General features: G+C 37.8%; 1 protein-coding gene across 1 annotated transcript; it reads right to left on the reverse strand.

The window, feature by feature from the left end:
* Nucleotides 1-25: 25 nt before the first annotated feature.
* On the reverse strand, nt 26-18,465 carry LOC129243948 (phytanoyl-CoA dioxygenase domain-containing protein 1 homolog). The gene is made up of 3 exons (XM_054881439.1): nt 18,153-18,465; nt 412-1,069; nt 26-355 (listed from the first exon to the last, which is right to left on the reverse strand). Exons 1-3 carry the CDS (start codon nt 18,174-18,176, stop codon nt 171-173), a joined length of 867 nt encoding a protein of 288 aa, XP_054737414.1. The 5' UTR covers nt 18,177-18,465; the 3' UTR covers nt 26-170.
* Nucleotides 18,466-19,343: the final 878 nt, after the last annotated feature.

The raw sequence follows: 19,343 nt of genomic DNA on the forward strand, positions 1-19,343 counted from the left end.
ATAGTTTTTAACTAAAACGCCCGTGTAACAAAATATTTAAAATATATTAGATATTTATAAGTATATGTATAAGCATATGTACAGAATTATACATAAAATTAAATTACGTTTTTTCGATAGCATTTTCGTATTTAATATAATGTAGTGGTTGTTGTTCGTGATCTCATTATTTAATTTTTCCGTTCAAACAAAATGGGGAAAGGTTTCTCTTTAGACGGTTGAAGCCAGTTATCCTCCGAATATTTCACTTTGTTCTCAGTCTCAATAACATGGAAAGTGTAAGCGTGTCGGCTTTTCTGAGACCGATTTGGTTCACTTTTATGTACCACATTGCCGTGAATAATGATGCAGGTGCCTGAGAAAAAACAAAATAAATTTAAATAGAAAACAACATATATGCTTTACGTGTACCTTTGCCAACGGCTAATGGTGTATAACTTGATTGAGGGTATATCGGCGCTGGACGATCGTAAACGAGTAGCTCGTTGGCGTTCTTATCCGGATTACGCATATAACGGCGGTGAACTCCGCTTTTGTGTGAACCCTTAATCGCTTGCAAGCAGCCATTTTGTAGCGTACAATCTTCGAGCGCAAACCAAAACCCGATCACCGAATTAGGTTCCGTGTGCAAAAACCAAGAATCCTGATGAGATATAACCTCGCCGCCTATACCTGGATTCTTGTAGATATACATGCTCTGGCATACAGCCGGTTTATTAAAGTTCAATTGCCAACAAATCTCCTTAACGCGGTTATTAAAGGTTACTTTGTTAAAGACAGGATGATCAACGTGTAGGGAATGCCCTACTTTGTTAAGAGCAATCATGGGATCGACAACTAATTCGCCATTTTCTCCTATGGCGCCCTCTTCGAAGAAGAAACGTACTTTATCGCCAGAATCAAGAAAGTACGTTTCTTTGCTGTGCGCATCCTTTTGATTGACTGTGCTGAAAATTTTTCGGTTCACTTGTGGGGCATCCATACAAAGCGCACGACCAGCCGAGTGAAGTTCTTCGACCTCGGCTGGTGTGAGGAAATCTTCAATAACAATGTAGCCATTTTGGTTTAGCTGAGGAATAAAAAGAATTTCTTTATTTTAACTTTCACTGGGTGGAATAAAATTACTATTTTTGTTAATTTATAAAGTACAAACCAAGCCGTATATCTTAAAATTTAAAAAATCTATTAGTACGGGATCCGGCTGCAGATTTGGTGTAGTCATCGAGTACATGCTGAAATCCACATTTTTACCCACATTTATGATTAGGAGAATACAAATTCACCAAGTTGCCAGTAGAAATGTGGCCGCAAGTATTTTTAATTAATTTTTTGTTAATTGATTTTGCGGGAAAAATTTCACTAACCAAGTTTTGAGATAAAATATCGTTCGGTTTACTGCAATAGGTGTAAAGACTTAAAAAAACCGTAGTTGCCGTTGCGCGCTTGGCCGCACCTCTCCGCAGCCAGGTATAAACAGGTATGATTTCGATATATTTATACATCCATAACGTATATTAATCTGTTATAGATCAAAATATAGCTAATTTTTTTCTCATTATTATGATATATGGCAACCTAATTAAATCTGGCCGCAAGTTAGGGTTGCCAGCAGTTAAAGATGGGAAAAATTGAAGGTTGAGTGAGAGGAAGCTAGCGCGTAACATCACTAGTCTAACAAGAATAGCGACATTTTAAGTCTATTGCGCATTCGTCAGATGCTGGTGTTCTCAATCACCAGTTCAAACAATAGCAAGATCGACCAAAGAAATAGGTACTCCAAAAGAATAATCATTCTTTCAAAACTACAAATTTTATAAATACAACAAAAAATTAATATTGATCAAAAGTAAAGCCAAGGTTACTATGTAAAAAAAAAAAATTAGAAAAGAGGTTGACCCACACACACATCCACACATCCACATTTTTAATTTTTTTAACGGGAAGTTAAAAATTCTATTGTGCAAGTACTGTATGAAATAATTTTGGATTTTATTCAAGAAATCAATTATTTGGTACATATAGATTAAACATTCTAGTATATGAAAAATTAAAAAAATATATCTTGTAATTCCGTGACTTATTTTTAAAAATCTGAATCATCGGAGCTTTCATTTATACTATCATCGCTGCTATCACTTTCATCGCTGCAAATATCAGAATTGCCGTCATTATTGGAGGATTTGTTTGCAGAATCACACAGCACACTCTCCACTTGCGTTGGAGTTGAGTCTCCCAAGAACCATGTAGGTTTTAAGAAACCATTTGATACCAGCCAACCATTATTTTCCGCGCTGAACTTGATACAATTTGGCTCAGTAGCATTTAGCCACATCGAATTAACAAAGATCGTCCGCAATAATTTTTGTTTCAAGGATTTCCAGCATGGTGGAATATGAGTTGAGTCGAAACCTTTAATTCTTTTCATAAATTTTTCATTATTTTGTTTTGAAGCGTACATTTTGTTAAATAATAAAAATCTTGCGGCATTCACACTTTGGCACTTTGGAAGTCCATACATAAGGCACGTAAACTCTTGAACTGTATCAATTTTTGCTTCTTCAAAGATGTCATTAGGATTCGTCAAAGACGCGAAAACTTCTTGAATATGTGGTTGCTTCATAAATATTTTAAAGGGCCGAATTTTCCCTTTGTTAAAGAATGCAGCCGTATAGTCGCAACCCGTATACGCGTGAAAAGCAGGAAGAGCAAGACATAAAGTAGCGCCTAATTTTATTGACAAGTCCGTACAATTTATGTAAACTTCGTCCTTATTAATACTTTTTTTGATGTGCTATTTGCCAGCCAAATTTGCAAATTTGAAAATTTATGCATATTACCTAATAGAATTATTAAAACGTCAGTGTCTGCTGCTTTCACCAAAATTTTTGAATTTTCAGGTAATTTGCTCATGTGGAAAACAATTCTTGTATCAGCTTCTTCGTGTTGACATGCTAATTCCGTTTCTTCAGTTTGCATTACGCGATTTGCAGCAGAACAATATGAGAAACATTGCTCGCCAACAGTAATACAAATTTTTTTATTTCCTAATACTGTTGCAAAAGTATCATCGATCCAATGATTTGCTAAGAATTTTACCAATGCTTCTTTGAAACGGAAATTCTTCAGGCTTTTTAAAAAATCATTGGGTCTTGTTTGCAAAGGGCCATTAATTGTGTATGGAATATCAACTCCTTCTCGATTCTGTCGCTCGCAATCTTTAATAGAAGGCGTCAAATATCTATCAAATATAATATGTACTTCCGCAGCATTTCTAGAGCAAAGTTTGATGAATATTGATATAAGTAATAGAAACCATAAATAATAGAAACCATCGATGATTTCTACGTCGACTTGTCCGGGATTACCTGGTGCAATCTTTGCCGTCACTTGTTTACCTAAAGTTGACTTGTCCGTCTTCATCATGTCGCCTGAGCAATGAAATAATGCAGGAGGTACAGGTGCAAGAGGGAATGACAAACAATATCCAATGTTAACTTTTTGATTTATAGCAATTGCTAACAAACGTCCAAAACTATCTCGTTCCATTTTGATCAATGTTTTTTTGCCTCCGATAGTATTCCTTATAGTTTTTTTAACACAATCTGAAGCAAAGTTATACATGTTATTGCGATGAATTGGTCTCACGAATCTTGTTGAATCTTCGAAGCATTCCGAGAAAAATTTTAATTTTTGTTTTTCACCTAAAGACTTAACGTTAAGCAAATAATCGGTAACGTTAGAAGATGCCGCTTTACCAGTTGACAAATTGAATAAACTATCTTTATCAACATTTTCAGAAAAGGGATTCATTGTCTTTTTAATCGTTTCTACGATACTGTCTAGAGTTTTGGAGTCTTTCTCAATTCGATTTTTCTGTAATGTATATCAAGTATCATCTGCTTGAGACAATCCGATTTCTGCTTTTACAAATGACATAATTTTTGTTCTGACACTATGACTGAGAGCCCATCTTTCTCGCGCAGCGATTGAATTAGTAAAATGGCTTACACCAGTCAAAGTATTACCAGCATTAGCGTTTATTGTCTGCTCCAAAGTCAAGTCCACAGGTGATCTGCCTAAGCATGATTTTGATGTTGATGGGATAGCTTGTTGGGATATTGTAGCAGCAGATGATGAATTTTGAGAAAGTTGAGAACGGTCATCGTCCTGCGCAGATGTACTAGGTTGCCCGTTTGAAGCAGTCATAGTTCGCTGTTCGTCTACTGGAAGTGCAGCCGGTTGATCGCTCAATGTAGCCCTTGATTCTGGCTGCAAAATAAATATATGCGTTAAAGGCAATTTTTAAGAAAAAGCGTACTTCTTGAATTTTTTTTTGTATTTGCGTAAAATTGATAATACAACATACATTTATATTATAACTATAACCTGTATTTTTTTGTATTAAATTGAAATTTTACTTACTGTAAGTGTTTTGCAAAAATTTTCAAATTCTTCTTTATATTTTTGTTTTAAAACTGTAATTTTTTTAAGGCACTCTGTATGATATCCAAAATCCTTGGTAGATTCAATTGTTAATAAAGTGTCGTGATACTTATAGTTTTTCTTATGACGAAACAATAACATTTGTAAGCACTTTTTGAATGAGGCATCTTCAAAATCCAGTACATTGCCTTTTTCTTTGCACAGAATACACGACTTCATCTTTATCAAATTTAATTTAGATTAATTTATTTGATAGTTTTAGACACACAAAGGGAATAAACAGGAAATATATCAGACGTTATATATTACGAACTCCAAAACAACGTGGTTTGTAGGTTAGGATAAAAATGTCGCAGGCTGCTTAGTTGAGAACACCAACATCTGACGCATGCGCATTAGACTTAAAATGTCGCTATTCTTGTTAGACTAGTGATGTTACGCGCTAGCTTCCTCTCACTCAACCTTCAATTTTTCCTATCTTTAACTGCTGGCAACCCTAACTTGCGGCCAGATTTAATTAGGTTGCCATATATCATAATAATGAGAAAAAAATTAGCTATATTTTGATCTATAACAGATCAATATACGTTATGGATGTATAAATATATCGAAATCATACCTGTTTATACCTGGCTGCGGAGAGGTGCGGCCAAGCGCGCAACGGCAACTACGGTTTTTTTAAGTCTTTACACCTATTGCAGTAAACCGAACGATATTTTATCTCAAAACTTGGTTAGTGAAATTTTTCCCGCAAAATCAATTAACAATAAATTAATTAAAAATACTTGCGGCCACATTTCTACTGGCAACTTGGTGAATTTGTATTCTCCTAATCATAAATGTGGGTAAAAATGTGGATTTCAGCATGTACTCGATGACTACACCAAATCTGCAGCCGGATCTTAGACTATATCGTTTGTATTGCGAATACACTAGAAAACAAAGTGTGTTTTTTATTATATTAAAATAACAACATGTATTTGATTTGAACAGAATAAGTAAATACAAATTTGTGTAATGTCATCGTTATACCCAGCAGAGAACCTGGATGACGAAAATATAGTTGCCATTATTATTCTTCTCGAGTTTGCCTATAAGTACATACTAAACTATTGACTATTTTTCCATAACAATAGTTTGATTCTCCTAAGGCGAAACTGACGGAATGACTAATTTCACTATTACGGACATCCAGTTTGTATAGGTTAAGAAAATACCATATAAATAAAAAACAACATAAATCGTTCAAGGGCTAGTGTTCGCATGCGCATGTTCGATATGTTTACGAGCTGGTGCAATGAACAATGTTATTGTTGTTGTAGCAGTAATAGAAGCCCCGTCGGTGTAGAGTATATTACCGGTCGTCTTCGTCTGCCTCATCTAAAGGTAGGCCCAGGAAACATGCTGTTCCAACAGGTTGGGTCCAGAGGGGAGGGGTGATATTTGAGTAGGTTTTAAAGGGCATGTGAAAAGGTGGTTAGTGTCGTGCGAGGTGACTTCACATGCCGAACATATGTTTGGTATGTCGGGGTCAATTCTGAATAAGTAGGAGTTGAACCTGGTATAATATCCAGAACGTAATTGTGCCAGTGTTCCGCGGGTCCAGCTTCCCCGGAGCTCTTCATCTGCTATGGGTGGTGGTTGAACTCCGATTACGGCATTCTCTGGACGGGAGCTTATGAAGGTGGTAACAGTCTCCCAGTGGATGTCGTTTAGTGTCTGTCTATACACTGGCTGGGAGAGTTTCGAGATGTAGAAGTTGAACAGCAAGAGTGAAAGGACACCACCCTGCGGAACACCTTGCTTGATCTTCCTCTGTTTAGATGTCTGGTCACGAAAAATCACTGACGAGTGACGACCCCACAGATAGTTGGCGGACCATCTCTTCAGGTTTCAGTAGTGGGACCACTCTCCCTGCTTTCTACTTGACAGGGATAATGAGAGTGGCCAAGGACAGATTGAATACCCTTGTGAGAAATCCTACTCCCAATGGTCCCAGGTGCTTCAGCATCAGCGTGTTCAGTCCGTCAGGGTCAATGGCTTTAAAATATTTCATATGTTTGATAGCCCCCTGAACCTAATCGCTGGAGAAAGTGGTGTCACGAAACTTGGTTCTGTCAGCCGGAGGATGCAGTGTAAAAAGTCGGCTAAAAAAGCTCGCACATCTCTTCGGGTCCGACGAAGTACAACCATTGAAGGTGATTGCCACCTTGTCGTTGTGCTTCGTCGGGTTTGACAGGGATCTAACGGTGGACCAGAGCTTACTCACACCAGCGGTGAATTTGCAGGTCTACAGGTGCTCAACCCATTTGGTCCGCTTATGTTGATCTACCAGTTGCCGGATCTCCAAATTGAGATCCCTTATGTGGGGCTCCCCGGGATAGACCTGGCGTAGTTGGTCATGCTCGTTTGCTAAACTGGTTGCTTCGGTTGGGAAATTGGGACGAATGACCTTGAGTCTTCCAGCGGGGATGAAGCGAGCCGCAGCAGCTGTGAGCACCTTGCGGAATGCGCGTTCACCTGCGCGCACATCAGTGGGGATGGGAAGCCGGCCCAATTGTGACGCGCATTAAGGTCACCTGCAACCAATCGGATTTCAGATAAGCGCACCTATGTATGTCAGGGTGATGTCCTGCCGGGCTGCAGGTGACACTGGGTATGTAAATATTAAATATTTCGAGCTCGACATCGCCTGACCGGATACGAGACGATACTGCACTGTGTGGTGGACTATTAACGCTAGGCCACCACCATTGTCTCGCTCGCGATCGTGTCTGTGCACGTTATAGCCATCCCTGGTGATCAGAGAGCACCTAGCGTGCAGCTTGGTTTCTTGGACCGCAGCTATTGGGATACTGTGTCAACTCATAAAGTCAACTATCTCGTCGACCTTACTCGAGAATCCGTTGCAGTTGTATTATAGAAGCTTAAAGCTTCTAGATAAGGCTGTTGTAAAACGGGGAGTGAGGGACGCATGTGGTTGTCTACGTTGGGCCTATTGTGCATTCCGCTGTTGTTGTTGCGGCCTGATGATGGTGGGCGGACGCGCCACGGGGTGCAGAGCTCTGCAGCAGGGAGCAACGTAGTCAGTTGACCACTCATGGGTGGTGTGCAGGCCGGAACATCTCCGAAACTGACACCAGCCATTGCAAAAATTGCATTTGACTGATGCTAGGTTCCGAGGTGATATGGTCTGACACACGGAACAGACTGTGCGGGGGCCAAGAGCTACTGCTTTGTCCCCGCACTGGGGTTGCAGCTGAAGGGAAGAGGATGGGGTGTGTTGGGAGAGTTGTGTTGCTCCGATAGGCTCCTTTCCGTGGAGGAATGGGTTGTGGTGGCGGTTGGAAGTGCCGACCTATTAGGGCGGGCAGTAGCCGTTGAGGCATCAGACGCCTGCAGGCGGGAGCAACACGTGGCCACATGCAGTGTGGACCACTCCCTATGAGACTTAAGGTCTGAACAGATCTTAAGGTGGCTCCACCCGTTGCACTTGTTACACCTAACCGAGGTCGAGTTCGGGTGGAGCCGTTTATGGCATACACAGCAATAGGAGGAGAAGTATTTGGAGCAAAATTGCTGCGAAGAGTTGTTCCTGTGTCGTAAGAGGTGAAGTGATAGACTATTCACTAGATAGGGCTAGTTTACTGGGGCGGCAGCCCAGAGCACAGAGTGGCACTGCGTATTGCATCGGATACTTCCGTAAATATCTTCGTACAATCTCCGTTCTGCCTGTACAGTGGAAATATGGACGACGATGTGCACCACATACTCCGAGCAACATCATCGGGACAATGATCTCTAACTCAGAAAGCTGGGAAGCTGTTGCGCGCTTTTTTAAAAGCCTTATTTCACCTATATATACCGAACAGCATGAAGAAAGGCTCCAAATGCTTATATAGGGCGTATCCAAATTGGAAGAAATGTTATCCCAATGCCGCATGCGAAGTAAAAGCACAGCGGTAGGAGGTAGGGTCTTGTTGGGTAGATCCGAAAGTTTCCCTAAAAGTCTCACTCTCGAGTAGGCTACCATGGTGTACACTAGAATGATCGGCTAAGTGCTTAAATAAATTATTAAAAAATAATAATTACAATAAAAAGAAATTGTTTAGATCAAATTAACTATTTTGCATTGAAAGGTTAAGGCTGAGCTCCTACTGCAATTTATTAAAGGTGATTTGACGTTGAAATATTATTTTACTCTAACGAAGCGCATAAAATACTTAGACATTATGATACACTTCAGTTTTATTGGGCCGTCTGTGTTAATACTACAATCATGTAATTGACGGATGTTTGCCCTTAGGCGAACAAGCAAACGTCTAGACAACTTGACAATCTATTGGCTTTAAAATCAATAAACATATATGTTAACTCAAGCCCTGCAGGGAATTGAGCTGGTGCGCTTCAGATTGCTTTGCGTGACTGAAATAAGTAATCAAAGTTGATTTTGTGATTTAATATGAAATGTGATGGTTATTATAAATATTTCTGAAAAATACACTAAAAATTAAAAAATAAAAATAATAATAGGTTAATACATAAATTTATAATAATGTTTTTTATGTTAATAAATGTTATGTCAATATTTTTAATGCTGGTGAAAGTCCCATTTAATGTAGACTGGTATTGATAGTTTACAGAAACAGACTATTTTCCTGATAGGTCGTAGTACATATGTATGTGTATGTGTGTATTATGCTATATGTATGCGTTGCGATTACGAGTTTGTACTTATGACCGAAATCTATAAAAAAGAACTATAAACAAAATTCACTATTATTATGTAACAATGAACCTTATCGAATTACGAGGCTTGTCGTTATTTATTGGCTAACACGAGTAAATAAGTTGAATATACCTACAAACATATATGTATTTAGCTTCCAATAACACGTCGCTCATTTAATTCAATAGTGCCATAGTCCAAAAAACCAAAAGTTCAAAATTTTCAATTTACCACGCCTCCCCAAGCGAGAAATGAGTAATAAGATATCGTTAATAGATATCGGTATTAATTTTTTACCTCATAAAATATGAGCTTGTGGCCATTTCCGTTCACACAATGGTTGTACAAGTATGGAAGTAACAGGATATAGGAATCGCGGTGGAGATAGACATATAAAGCGTTTTCCAATAACAGGTGTTATTTTGAATTGGACTGCGCTGTCGGGAGATGATTAACGATTTTTTATGGCCGGAATTGGATGGTATTGATCTGGACAACGTTTATTTTCAACAAGTCCGCGCTACGTGCCACACAACGAAACCGTTGATCTGTTACGGGAAAAGTTTCCGGACCGTGTTATCTCTCGAAGAGTTGATCACAATTGGTCACCGAGATCTTGTGATTTACCACTTTGTGACTTATTTCTTTAGGACCACGTAAAGTGAACATCTACACCAACAGCCCAGGTGCGATTCAAGACCTCAAATATGGAATTTGTGAGGCTATCGAGGACATAGGGCAGCCACTTTGCAATTCGATTATGGAAAATGAAAAGGTGAATGTCATTTACCTGATGTTATTTTCCACTATTAACGGCATACCTTCCTCTTTATAATGAAATAAACATCCGATAAATCATATTAAAAAATAGCATTTTCCTTTGAATATCAACATAACACATCTTATTGGAAAACCCTTTACATAGGTACTTATAGATACCGCAAAATGTTCGGAATCGTGTACTCTCTCTTTTTACCTAAGATATTGAAAAATATGTCCGGTTATGGGAAAAGTTAATAATAAGCTATGGGTTATGGGAACGTAATCCTCACAAGTGAAAAAAATTCTTAAAGATTTGTGGTATGTACTGAAAAAGGTCCAAAGTGGATTCATATTGAAAATGCGGGCTGAAATATTAAATGCGAAAATTATTTGACTAGGTTTGATCTACTGTTTGATTACTGGTTAAAACAATCATTCCAACAGGTACTATGAAGAAAAATAAATACTATCTTCTCTCTTCATTCTTACCAAACAGGAAAAGGTAAGATGAAACAAATATGATTGGTTTTACCAAAAATATGACTTTGGTATCTTACGCCCCAAAGTCAAATAAAGCAGTTCTTTTTCTATGTTCGATGCCTAAAATAAAGACAAATCAGGGGTAAACTTGCATTACAATCCATCTAATACTTTGATGCTTTGAACGAACTTGCAGATAATTTTACTTGCTACGGATAAAAGCTCGCAAGCTCTACTTATTTATCGAAAGATAAATTCCAACACCCTATAGTTCAAAAGTTGGGATTTAATTGGTTGCTGTTATTGCAAATATCTGCCGTTCGGAGTCGGCTTGAAACTGTAGGTCCCTCCATTTGTGGAACAACATCAAGACGCACACCACAAATAGGAGGAGGAGCTCGGCCAAACACCTAACAGAAGTGTACGCGCCAATTATTTATTTTATTATTTATTGCAGGTTGCCAGTCGCAAGAAAACATTAACATGGTTGAAAAACCTAAAGGTAGCATACATTATTGTATTCAAAGAATACTGTTTTTAGTCTCAGTGGTTTATTGTTGAGCGTGAATCCAATAAGGAAAATCGGCACGACATCATCTTCCCGCAACGTCTGACAGCAGTCTTAGCGTAAATAATTAATGTTGCAGCGCATGCTTACAAGATAAATCTAACTCTTAACCATGCTTGCAGTAAATTTCATGAGCCGGGTACAAGACAAACCCTGGAGCACTGTTGTTGTTGTTGTTTTAACAGCATTTGTAGCCCTGTCAGTGTAGGTACATATATCACCGGTCATCTTCGTCTAGGTCATCTAGGGGTAGGACCAGGAAACATGCTGTTTCGACAGGTTGGGTCCAGAGGGAGAGGGGTGTTAGATGAGTCGGTTTTAGGGGGCATGTGAAGAGGTGGTTAGTGTCGTGCGGGGTACCTTCACATGCCGGACATGTGTTTGGTATGTCGGGGTCGATTCTGGATATGTAGGAGTTTAACCTGCTACAGTATCCAGAACGTAATTGTGCCAGTGTTACACGAGTCTCACGGGGAAGCTGGAGCTCTTCGTCTGCAATAGGTGGTGGTTGGACTCTGATTACGGCATTCACAGGACGGGAGTTCATGAAGGTGGTGACGGTCTCCCGGTGGATGTCGTTTGTTGACTGTCTAAATACTGTCCGGTCCAGTAGGTTGCGGTCAGTTTTGTCCTGGATTTCGTCAGCGTAGTCTAAGAGGTGTCTCCTGACGTGCCTGGGAGGCGGCTCAGGCTGAAGCAGGTGTCTGCAGGGGTGAAACCTGCGGTAACATCCAAGCAGGAACTGCTTGCTGAACAGTTTGTTGTGCTCCACTACTGGGAGCATTTGTGCCTCGTTATGTAGGTGTTGTATGGAAGACATCAGGAGGCACCCGGTCGCTGTCCGAATGGCGGTATTTCGACATGTCTGTAGCTTTATCCACTGCGTATCACTAGTTCCAGGCGACCAGACAGGCGCAGCATAGTTCAGAACCGTGGGCACCAATTGCCTTAAATGTCGAAAGCAACAGTTCTTTGTCTTTGCCCCAAGTGCTGCCGGCCAAGTGAATTGAGGAGCTTGTTTGGATTTTGGACTTTAGTAGTGGCAATTGCGGTTGTGTGCGCAGAGAAGGAGAGCAAGGTGTCAAAGGTTACACCCAAAATTTTGGGTTATTAACCGTCGGAATTGGTGTGTCGTCGACTTTTACCTTAAGGGATAGCTTGACCTCCTTTGTCCAGGTGGTAAAGAGGGTCGCCGTGGACTTGGTGGGGGAAAGTTGGAGATTCCTCGCAGTGAAAAATGGAGAAAGGTCGGTGAGGTAGTTGTTCACTTTGGAACACAGGACATCAATGTCATTGCCCGACGCCATTATCGTGCAGTCGTCAGCGTATGAGATCAGGGAAACTCCCGCTGGTGGTTGGGGGAGTTTCAAGATGAAGAAGCTGAACAGCAAGAGTGAAAGGACACCACCCTGCGGTACACCTTGCTTAATCTTCCTCTGCTTTGATGTTTGATCTCGGAAAATCACTGACGAGTGTCGACCGCTCAGGTAGTTTGCGGTCCACCTCTTCAGCCCTGGCGGGAGTGTCGACTGATAAATATCATCTAGTAGCGTGGAATGGCTGACTGTATCGAAAGCCTTCTTCAGGTCCAACGCTACTAGGGCAGTCCTCTCGCAGGGGCGGTTTTGGTTAAGCCCGCGGTTTACCTAGGAGTTTATGGCGGTGAGTGCAGTGGTGGTGCTATGCACTCGTCGGAATGTGGGGCTGGGGCCAGGTGTTTCGTAAAGAGTGGGAGTAGGAGGGCTTCAAGTGTCTTCACTACTGGGGAAAGGAGAGTTATCGGACGATAAGATTCCCCTTGGTTGGCGGGTTTCCCAGGTTTCAGTAGTGAGACCACTCTCCCTGCTTTCCACTTATCAGGGATGATGAGAGTGGCCAGGGACAGATTGAAGATCCTTGTGAGGAATCTTACTCCCAGAGGTCCCAGATGCTTCAGCATAAGCGCGTTTTATCCGTCAGGGCCAATGGCTTTTGATGATTTCGATTTGTTGATGGCCGGAATGTGGGGCCGTTACGATGTTTCGTCGAACTCAACATTAGCGCCCGTCAATTACGTGCAAGTAGCGACGTAGGTAAGTATTACAATCAGCATTATATTGACACAATATTTTGTTTTTTAAATCTAAATTTCATGTCTCATGTCCAAGTGGAAGCACCCATTCTTTTACGGCTTTTATTACACAATGAATGCAGAAGTTACCAATACCAATTTTGTTACCATACCATTTATTCCCTTCACACACACTTCAATTCGATACATTTTATTAGAAGCGAAAGCAAACAATTATGGAATAAGTCAGGCTGATCTCTTCTAAATCACTCAGATACGAAAGGGTTTAATAGTTGTTTTGACACATTATATTGATAACCACTGATTAACAAAATTTTCGCAATTTCCGCAGACTAGTAATATTTGCACCGAAACTATATGCACACATATACATACATAATTATAATTTTTGGATCGAGCCCGTGTTTAAGGGGTTAGGTGGGTTTCAGAGGTTGAAAAAAAGAAGATTTTGACTATTTTTTTTAGTATATAAAATCATATATTATATTTTATTTAAGCAATTCACTGTATCTAAGATACATATATTATATAAACAGTATTTTGTGAAATTTTTATTTAAAAATTTCGAAAACTCAGCCGTTGGTACCTCATCTTCCTTGACGTCTCAAAAAAAAATGCTCTTGCCGTGGACAGCATAGCTCATTATTGGTTCATCTAAAATCAGAAAACCAAACGGATTTCGTTAGTACATGGATAAATCTCGTTGTTGTACGAAGGAAAAAAAAATCAAAATTTGAATTTATGAGATTTATGAAATTTTTTAGTGAAATTTTCGACATACATTAGCTAAAAAAAAATTGTTGTAATTAACAAAAACAACGGCTGACATTCAGCGTAGGATATCCATAGCGACGAACACGTTTGCGGGGATGTCACGAGTGTGGTCTAACAAAGCGCTTAAAAGAGACACTAAAATCGGTATATTTAATGCTTGCGTAAAATCTGTGTTACTGTATGGTAGCGAAACGTGGCACATGAAACAAGACTCAACGAGAAAACTACAGGCATTCGTAAACAGATGCTTGCGACGCATTATCGGTACCTGGTGGCCACGTACTATATCTAACCCTCGCCTGTGGCAACTGACGAACCAAAAACCTATTGAAAAGGAAATAATGCACAGAAAGTACAAATGGATCGGGCACACCCTCCGAAAACAACCCGAGGAAGTAGTCTACTCAGCCTTACAATGGAACCCGCAAGGCACTAGAAACAGAGGGCGTCCCAAAATGACTTGGCGTAGATGCGTTAACCAGGAATCCAAAAAGTCATTCAATGAATTAAAATTCCTAGCCAGCAATCGGAATATGTGGAAATCTTTTGTAGATAGACTAAGTTCTTAGTACATATACCTATATGTATTGTAATACCTGAACATGTCAATAATAATAATAATAACAAAAAAAAATCCTTCGTTCAATAACTAGATAATGTTATTTCAAAGATTTGTACAAAATTTGAACTAAATCGCTTCATAACTTTTCGAGATATCGTGTCCACCGACTTAAAAAATGGAGTTTTGAGATAAACACGTATACGAGCGAAGCGCTCAACTGACGTGGCCTAATGGGCGGAACTTCTGAAGGGTCTATCTCTTAGAATTTTACTCGGATTGACTTAAAATTTTAGGAGAGTATTTTAAACATACTGTACTATTTAATGAGACAAAAAAACAAAATTCGATTTTTTGAAATTTTCAAACCCACCTAACCCCTTAAGTAAGCGATTTTCGGCTGTGTTATAAAAAATCGGCGCCAATTTCTTCTTCCACTTACGCTTTATTATATTGCAGGCACTTATAATTTTCCTTTTTAGTATTAAGTACTAAACCATTAAATAATTAATTAATTTAAGTTTTACTGTCACTGTTACAATTGAAAACAAAGAGGAGGTAAAAAGTTCTTTTGTTTCACAGTTTCCCCATGTTTTTGCTTGCTTTTCACTCTTCTACTCGCTTGTTTATTTTCCATAATGATGTCACGACCCACAGGAAAGCGCAGTCTTGTATATTTAGAATGGACAAAATTCATCTATTGCTGTTGTGAGTTGCTTTCGGTAATCGTTTTAAGAAATTTAAGATTATCAATAGACGAACTGTCAGACGTCAGAAGCAAATTAGTCTTAAGTTTATATTTAGTCGTTTACGAGTGACTTATTCGAAGAATTTAGAGAAGATGCCTCACACGGCAATACATTACGCATACCCTATTTTCACTTTTTAACACTTGCATATGTATGTATGTACATATACTTTTTACATGCTACGTACAAGGTGAGCCTACGGGCGGAGAGGGGATTGCGTTAGCATTGTTATGTTTGTGGGTTATTTAGTCGGTACTATAGTCGACGTTTACATGATGCCCCCAGTGGAGATTTGTTTCGTTCATGTGGAACTTTATTAAATTGTTGTCGAAATGTACGCATTTATTCAAAGATAGGCGTGGCACTGCCCATTTTTTAGAATTTTATTAACGTCGTCTATTCATCCTCTTGGGCTCATTATTTGAGCCAAATTTGAGTAATTTTGCTTCGTTTTTATTTTATTATTTTTAAATTAAAATTATATGGGAGGTTTGCTTGGTTGTTCACCAATTTCGCCCATTTTCAATACCAAACTTCGTTGGACTAAATGCAATATATTTTGAGCATTTTGGTGTATGTAGGTATGTACATACTATATGTCTGTTCTATGCCCAACCCGATTCCTAATGCAAAATTAAAATATCCTCGTGCACAAGTACGTGCGGGTATAATAAATTCATTACTTTAATAATAAAAATATGTATATATGTAAAATTGCTATAAAGCAGTTAAATACATGTGCGTATGTACTATATGTATGTAATGAGTGTGCGACTAAACTTTGTAAAGCTAGGGCTGCGGCTTGTACGTAAAAATGGGAAGCAAAAGTATTGCTGAGTTCGTTAAGCTTTAGAAGAGGCTTTCACAAAAATACTATTGCTACGGGAAGTGGGTGTTAAGCTGATTTACAACTATTTTTATTTTTTAAAAATAGATTACCTTACAGCTTTATGACAAAGAAGATATGTACTCTGATTTTCGTCACAGTACATGTCATGGGGCGGCTGCCTTGTCTACGGCAGCTGTGCGACACGCCTAAAGATAAATATATCTAATAAGCAAATTTGTATTGCAGCCCTTCTGTGAGCATTGAAGACAATCTAAACATTGTTGCTTCTTGAAGGGGAGAAAGTTCTAAACGAGAAATATACTAAGTACTTTTTTAGAGCATAAATAGATATCAGAAATTTCCTGAAGATGACTGTTGAAAAGTTTTATTTATTTGGATTTGTTATATAGTATCTTTAAGTGTTATACTTCATTATTTATTGTCGCAGCCTTTAATTTTATTACGTACTTAATATACAAACATGTGTACTTTTACATACATCGATACATATGAAAATACATATTTTTAATTGATTTAAGTCAATACAATTTAAATTAATTTTAATAAAAAATACTTTTTCTTCTTCTTGAAATGCCTTTCCATTGCTGGATGTTGGCGGTCACATTTATTAATTTAACTCAAAACTCAAAAATTTCAAACAAAAAAAAAAAATTGTTACCCATTTATTGAAAACACCTTTTGTTACCAAAAAAAAAAACCAAAACAACCATGGTAAAGTAAATTTTGTATCGCATGTATTTTTTGACGCTAATATGCGTATGTAAATACGTAGGACCGTGGTAAATTTGTAGAATATTTATGAAATCACATTCGCCACCATAACATACATGTATGTATGAACATGCATGTATCACCTGCATTTATTATTTTCATGAGATCAATGTTTATATTAAAATTATGACAAATATTAATCGATTCTTTTTCGAAGTAGAGCAGAAATGTCCAAAGTAAAAAGTCAACAAAAATGTACCCCGTTAAGAAAAATATGTTGGTGGATATACATACATATATTTAATAAGAGCTTTCATATATATTTACATGCATATGCATTTAAATACATATATAAGTAGCATATTAATTTTGCATATTTCTGATTTTGTTTCTCCATATCACTAATAGTACAGTTCCTACAGTTAAAAAAAGAAGAATAAAACGAGGAGTTGTGCTCTGAAAAAAATCTCTTGATAACCTTTTATAATTTTTTGATTAGCAAATGCTTCCGAAATTCCCTTATTTGCAAGTGTTTGAAGCTTTTTGTGCAGTACAGAAGAAAATTCCCGTCATGTGTATGTACTCGTACTTTACTACATAAATTTGACAATGCAAATTTATTTGTGTACACCTGTATGTATCTATCAGGCGCGAGATCCTTCTGACTGCGGGTGGATCGCAAGGCCTGGAGGGAATCTCTAAAATTAAGAAAGCTTCAGTTTCGAGTTTTGTGGATGCCTTTACCAGACATTTCCGCGAGGTATGCCTGCTGTGAGACTCGGCATTACTTCGAGTCCTTTTTGCGGCAGCTATCTGGAGGATTAACAGAACATTTAACGAAAAACGATTGACTATTCTAAAGCCCATATAATACTTTCTAAAATTGAATTGCCGCCGTTGAAGAAGGTGTAGTTACTAGAGTCTTAGTTCCCATTTGGAAAAATACTACTAGTGCACAACTAGGTTTTCTCTACAGGGCCGTGCACTCTTAACGTTGTCATGCGATTATATTTATAACATTGTTTATATGTATACTTACAACGGCTTACGTATGTACATATATAAATTCATTTCTTCTGAGCATTTTTGATTTTTTATTGCCCCATAGGAGGGTGCACTTTTAATTGTGTACTTTGAATGAGTGCAGAGTATCAAGAAAAGAATCCTGCCGGTAGAAAATTGTCCGTTCCTGATGCCTTGTGATTTTGAACTTACCAGAGATTTCTTCCTTTGCGCCCCATGTGGTGACACGTCAATATTTATGTATATACGAGTACATATGTACACATATAAAGATTCGGCATTATTCATTTCACTAACGGTTGACATTTCTATCTAATAACATATGCACTTAACTATGCACATTCAATATACATACATACATATATTCTATAATAAGTCTCCACTTGTAAAAAAGTTTTAAAATGAAATGCAATGATTGAGTTTCGTTACATACCTCGTCTAACAATGTGCTATGCATTTTGTGATTGTCACTTTTCCTTTTGCTAGGTGCACACAGGTATTTTCGTTTATTATTATATTATGATTAATGAAAGTTTTTGTTCAGGGTTTTTCTTTAACTGAATTGAATTCAAAAACATATAAACAAATGTACCGTAATTATATGCTCAGAATTTGTAAACGAATGTATTTATTTTCATCTTATTTTAAAATGTATTTGATCAATCAATCTCTGTTTTCGATTTTCACACAAAGAACTTTTGACTTGTACCCAAACCAACAAGCCGCACGTTTAATTTTGAACTGAACTGAGAATATTTCTTCCTTTTTACTCAACGTTTTCGCTTGATCGACAATATTCATAACAACAATGATGCTAACACTACTAGAATTAGTCGGGCGGAAGACATACACACAAATGTATGTATTTGTATACGTGTGTGCATACATACATACATGCACATGCAATAGCAACAGCAGCAGCGTTGACACACTCGTCTCCGGAAGGAGTAGTGTCTGGTCGAATTCAATTTGTGGCTCCGAAGCAGAGAAAGTATTTGTTTTTAAAGTACATTTTTTTATTGAAAGAAGATATGTATGTTATTTTCAAAACTATAGTACATTGTATATATAATTTCTAAATTTTTTAACGACTTTTACATAAATCTTGCAAAATAACTCTTAATACACTTTTGAAAACAGATCTAATTAAATATAAATGTAAAATTACAAAAATTGAAAGCATTGGTTTGTTTTTATTTCTCTTTAATTTTTCGAAAGCCGTTTTCGATCTTTAGAATGTTTTACTTCCAATTGATATTGTCTTTGCTTTTAAAGAAACAAAAAAACTTTTTATTAAAACCATCGATCAGAGTGATCTCTTTGAAGACCTGAACAACTATTTCGTAAACGCAAACCATGTTTATATGTGATGAAAAATTAATGGTAAAGACAATTTTCCCTATTCAATTTCTTTGCCTTATGTAGAAAGTTTTAAACAAAATTCTTGTAGAATTTTGACATTTTTTATATAAAATTATATTTAAAAAGGTGTATGTCATTTTAAAATGCAAAAATAAATTGTATTCAAATTTTTATCACAATGCCACCAGCAGCAAAATGTTTTTGGTTTCTGAAGATTAAAACAGCTCCCTCAATTGCATATAGAGCAGCGAAATCGAAACAC

This window comes from Anastrepha obliqua, chromosome 1 (genome assembly GCF_027943255.1).
Source record: "Anastrepha obliqua isolate idAnaObli1 chromosome 1, idAnaObli1_1.0, whole genome shotgun sequence".
NCBI lineage: Eukaryota > Metazoa > Arthropoda > Insecta > Diptera > Tephritidae > Anastrepha > Anastrepha obliqua.

Excerpts from the sequence above, each read along its gene's own strand:
- LOC129243948 (XM_054881439.1), bottom strand. The coding sequence starts at position 18,176 with ATGCATAGCACATTGTTAGACGAG. Across the intron at positions 1,070-18,152 it reads ATAGCACATTGTTAGACGAG|CTAAACCAAAATGGCTACAT; the intron begins GTATGTAACGAA and ends TTTATTCCTCAG. Across the intron at positions 356-411 it reads ACCATTAGCCGTTGGCAAAG|GCACCTGCATCATTATTCAC; the intron begins GTACACGTAAAG and ends GTTTTTTCTCAG.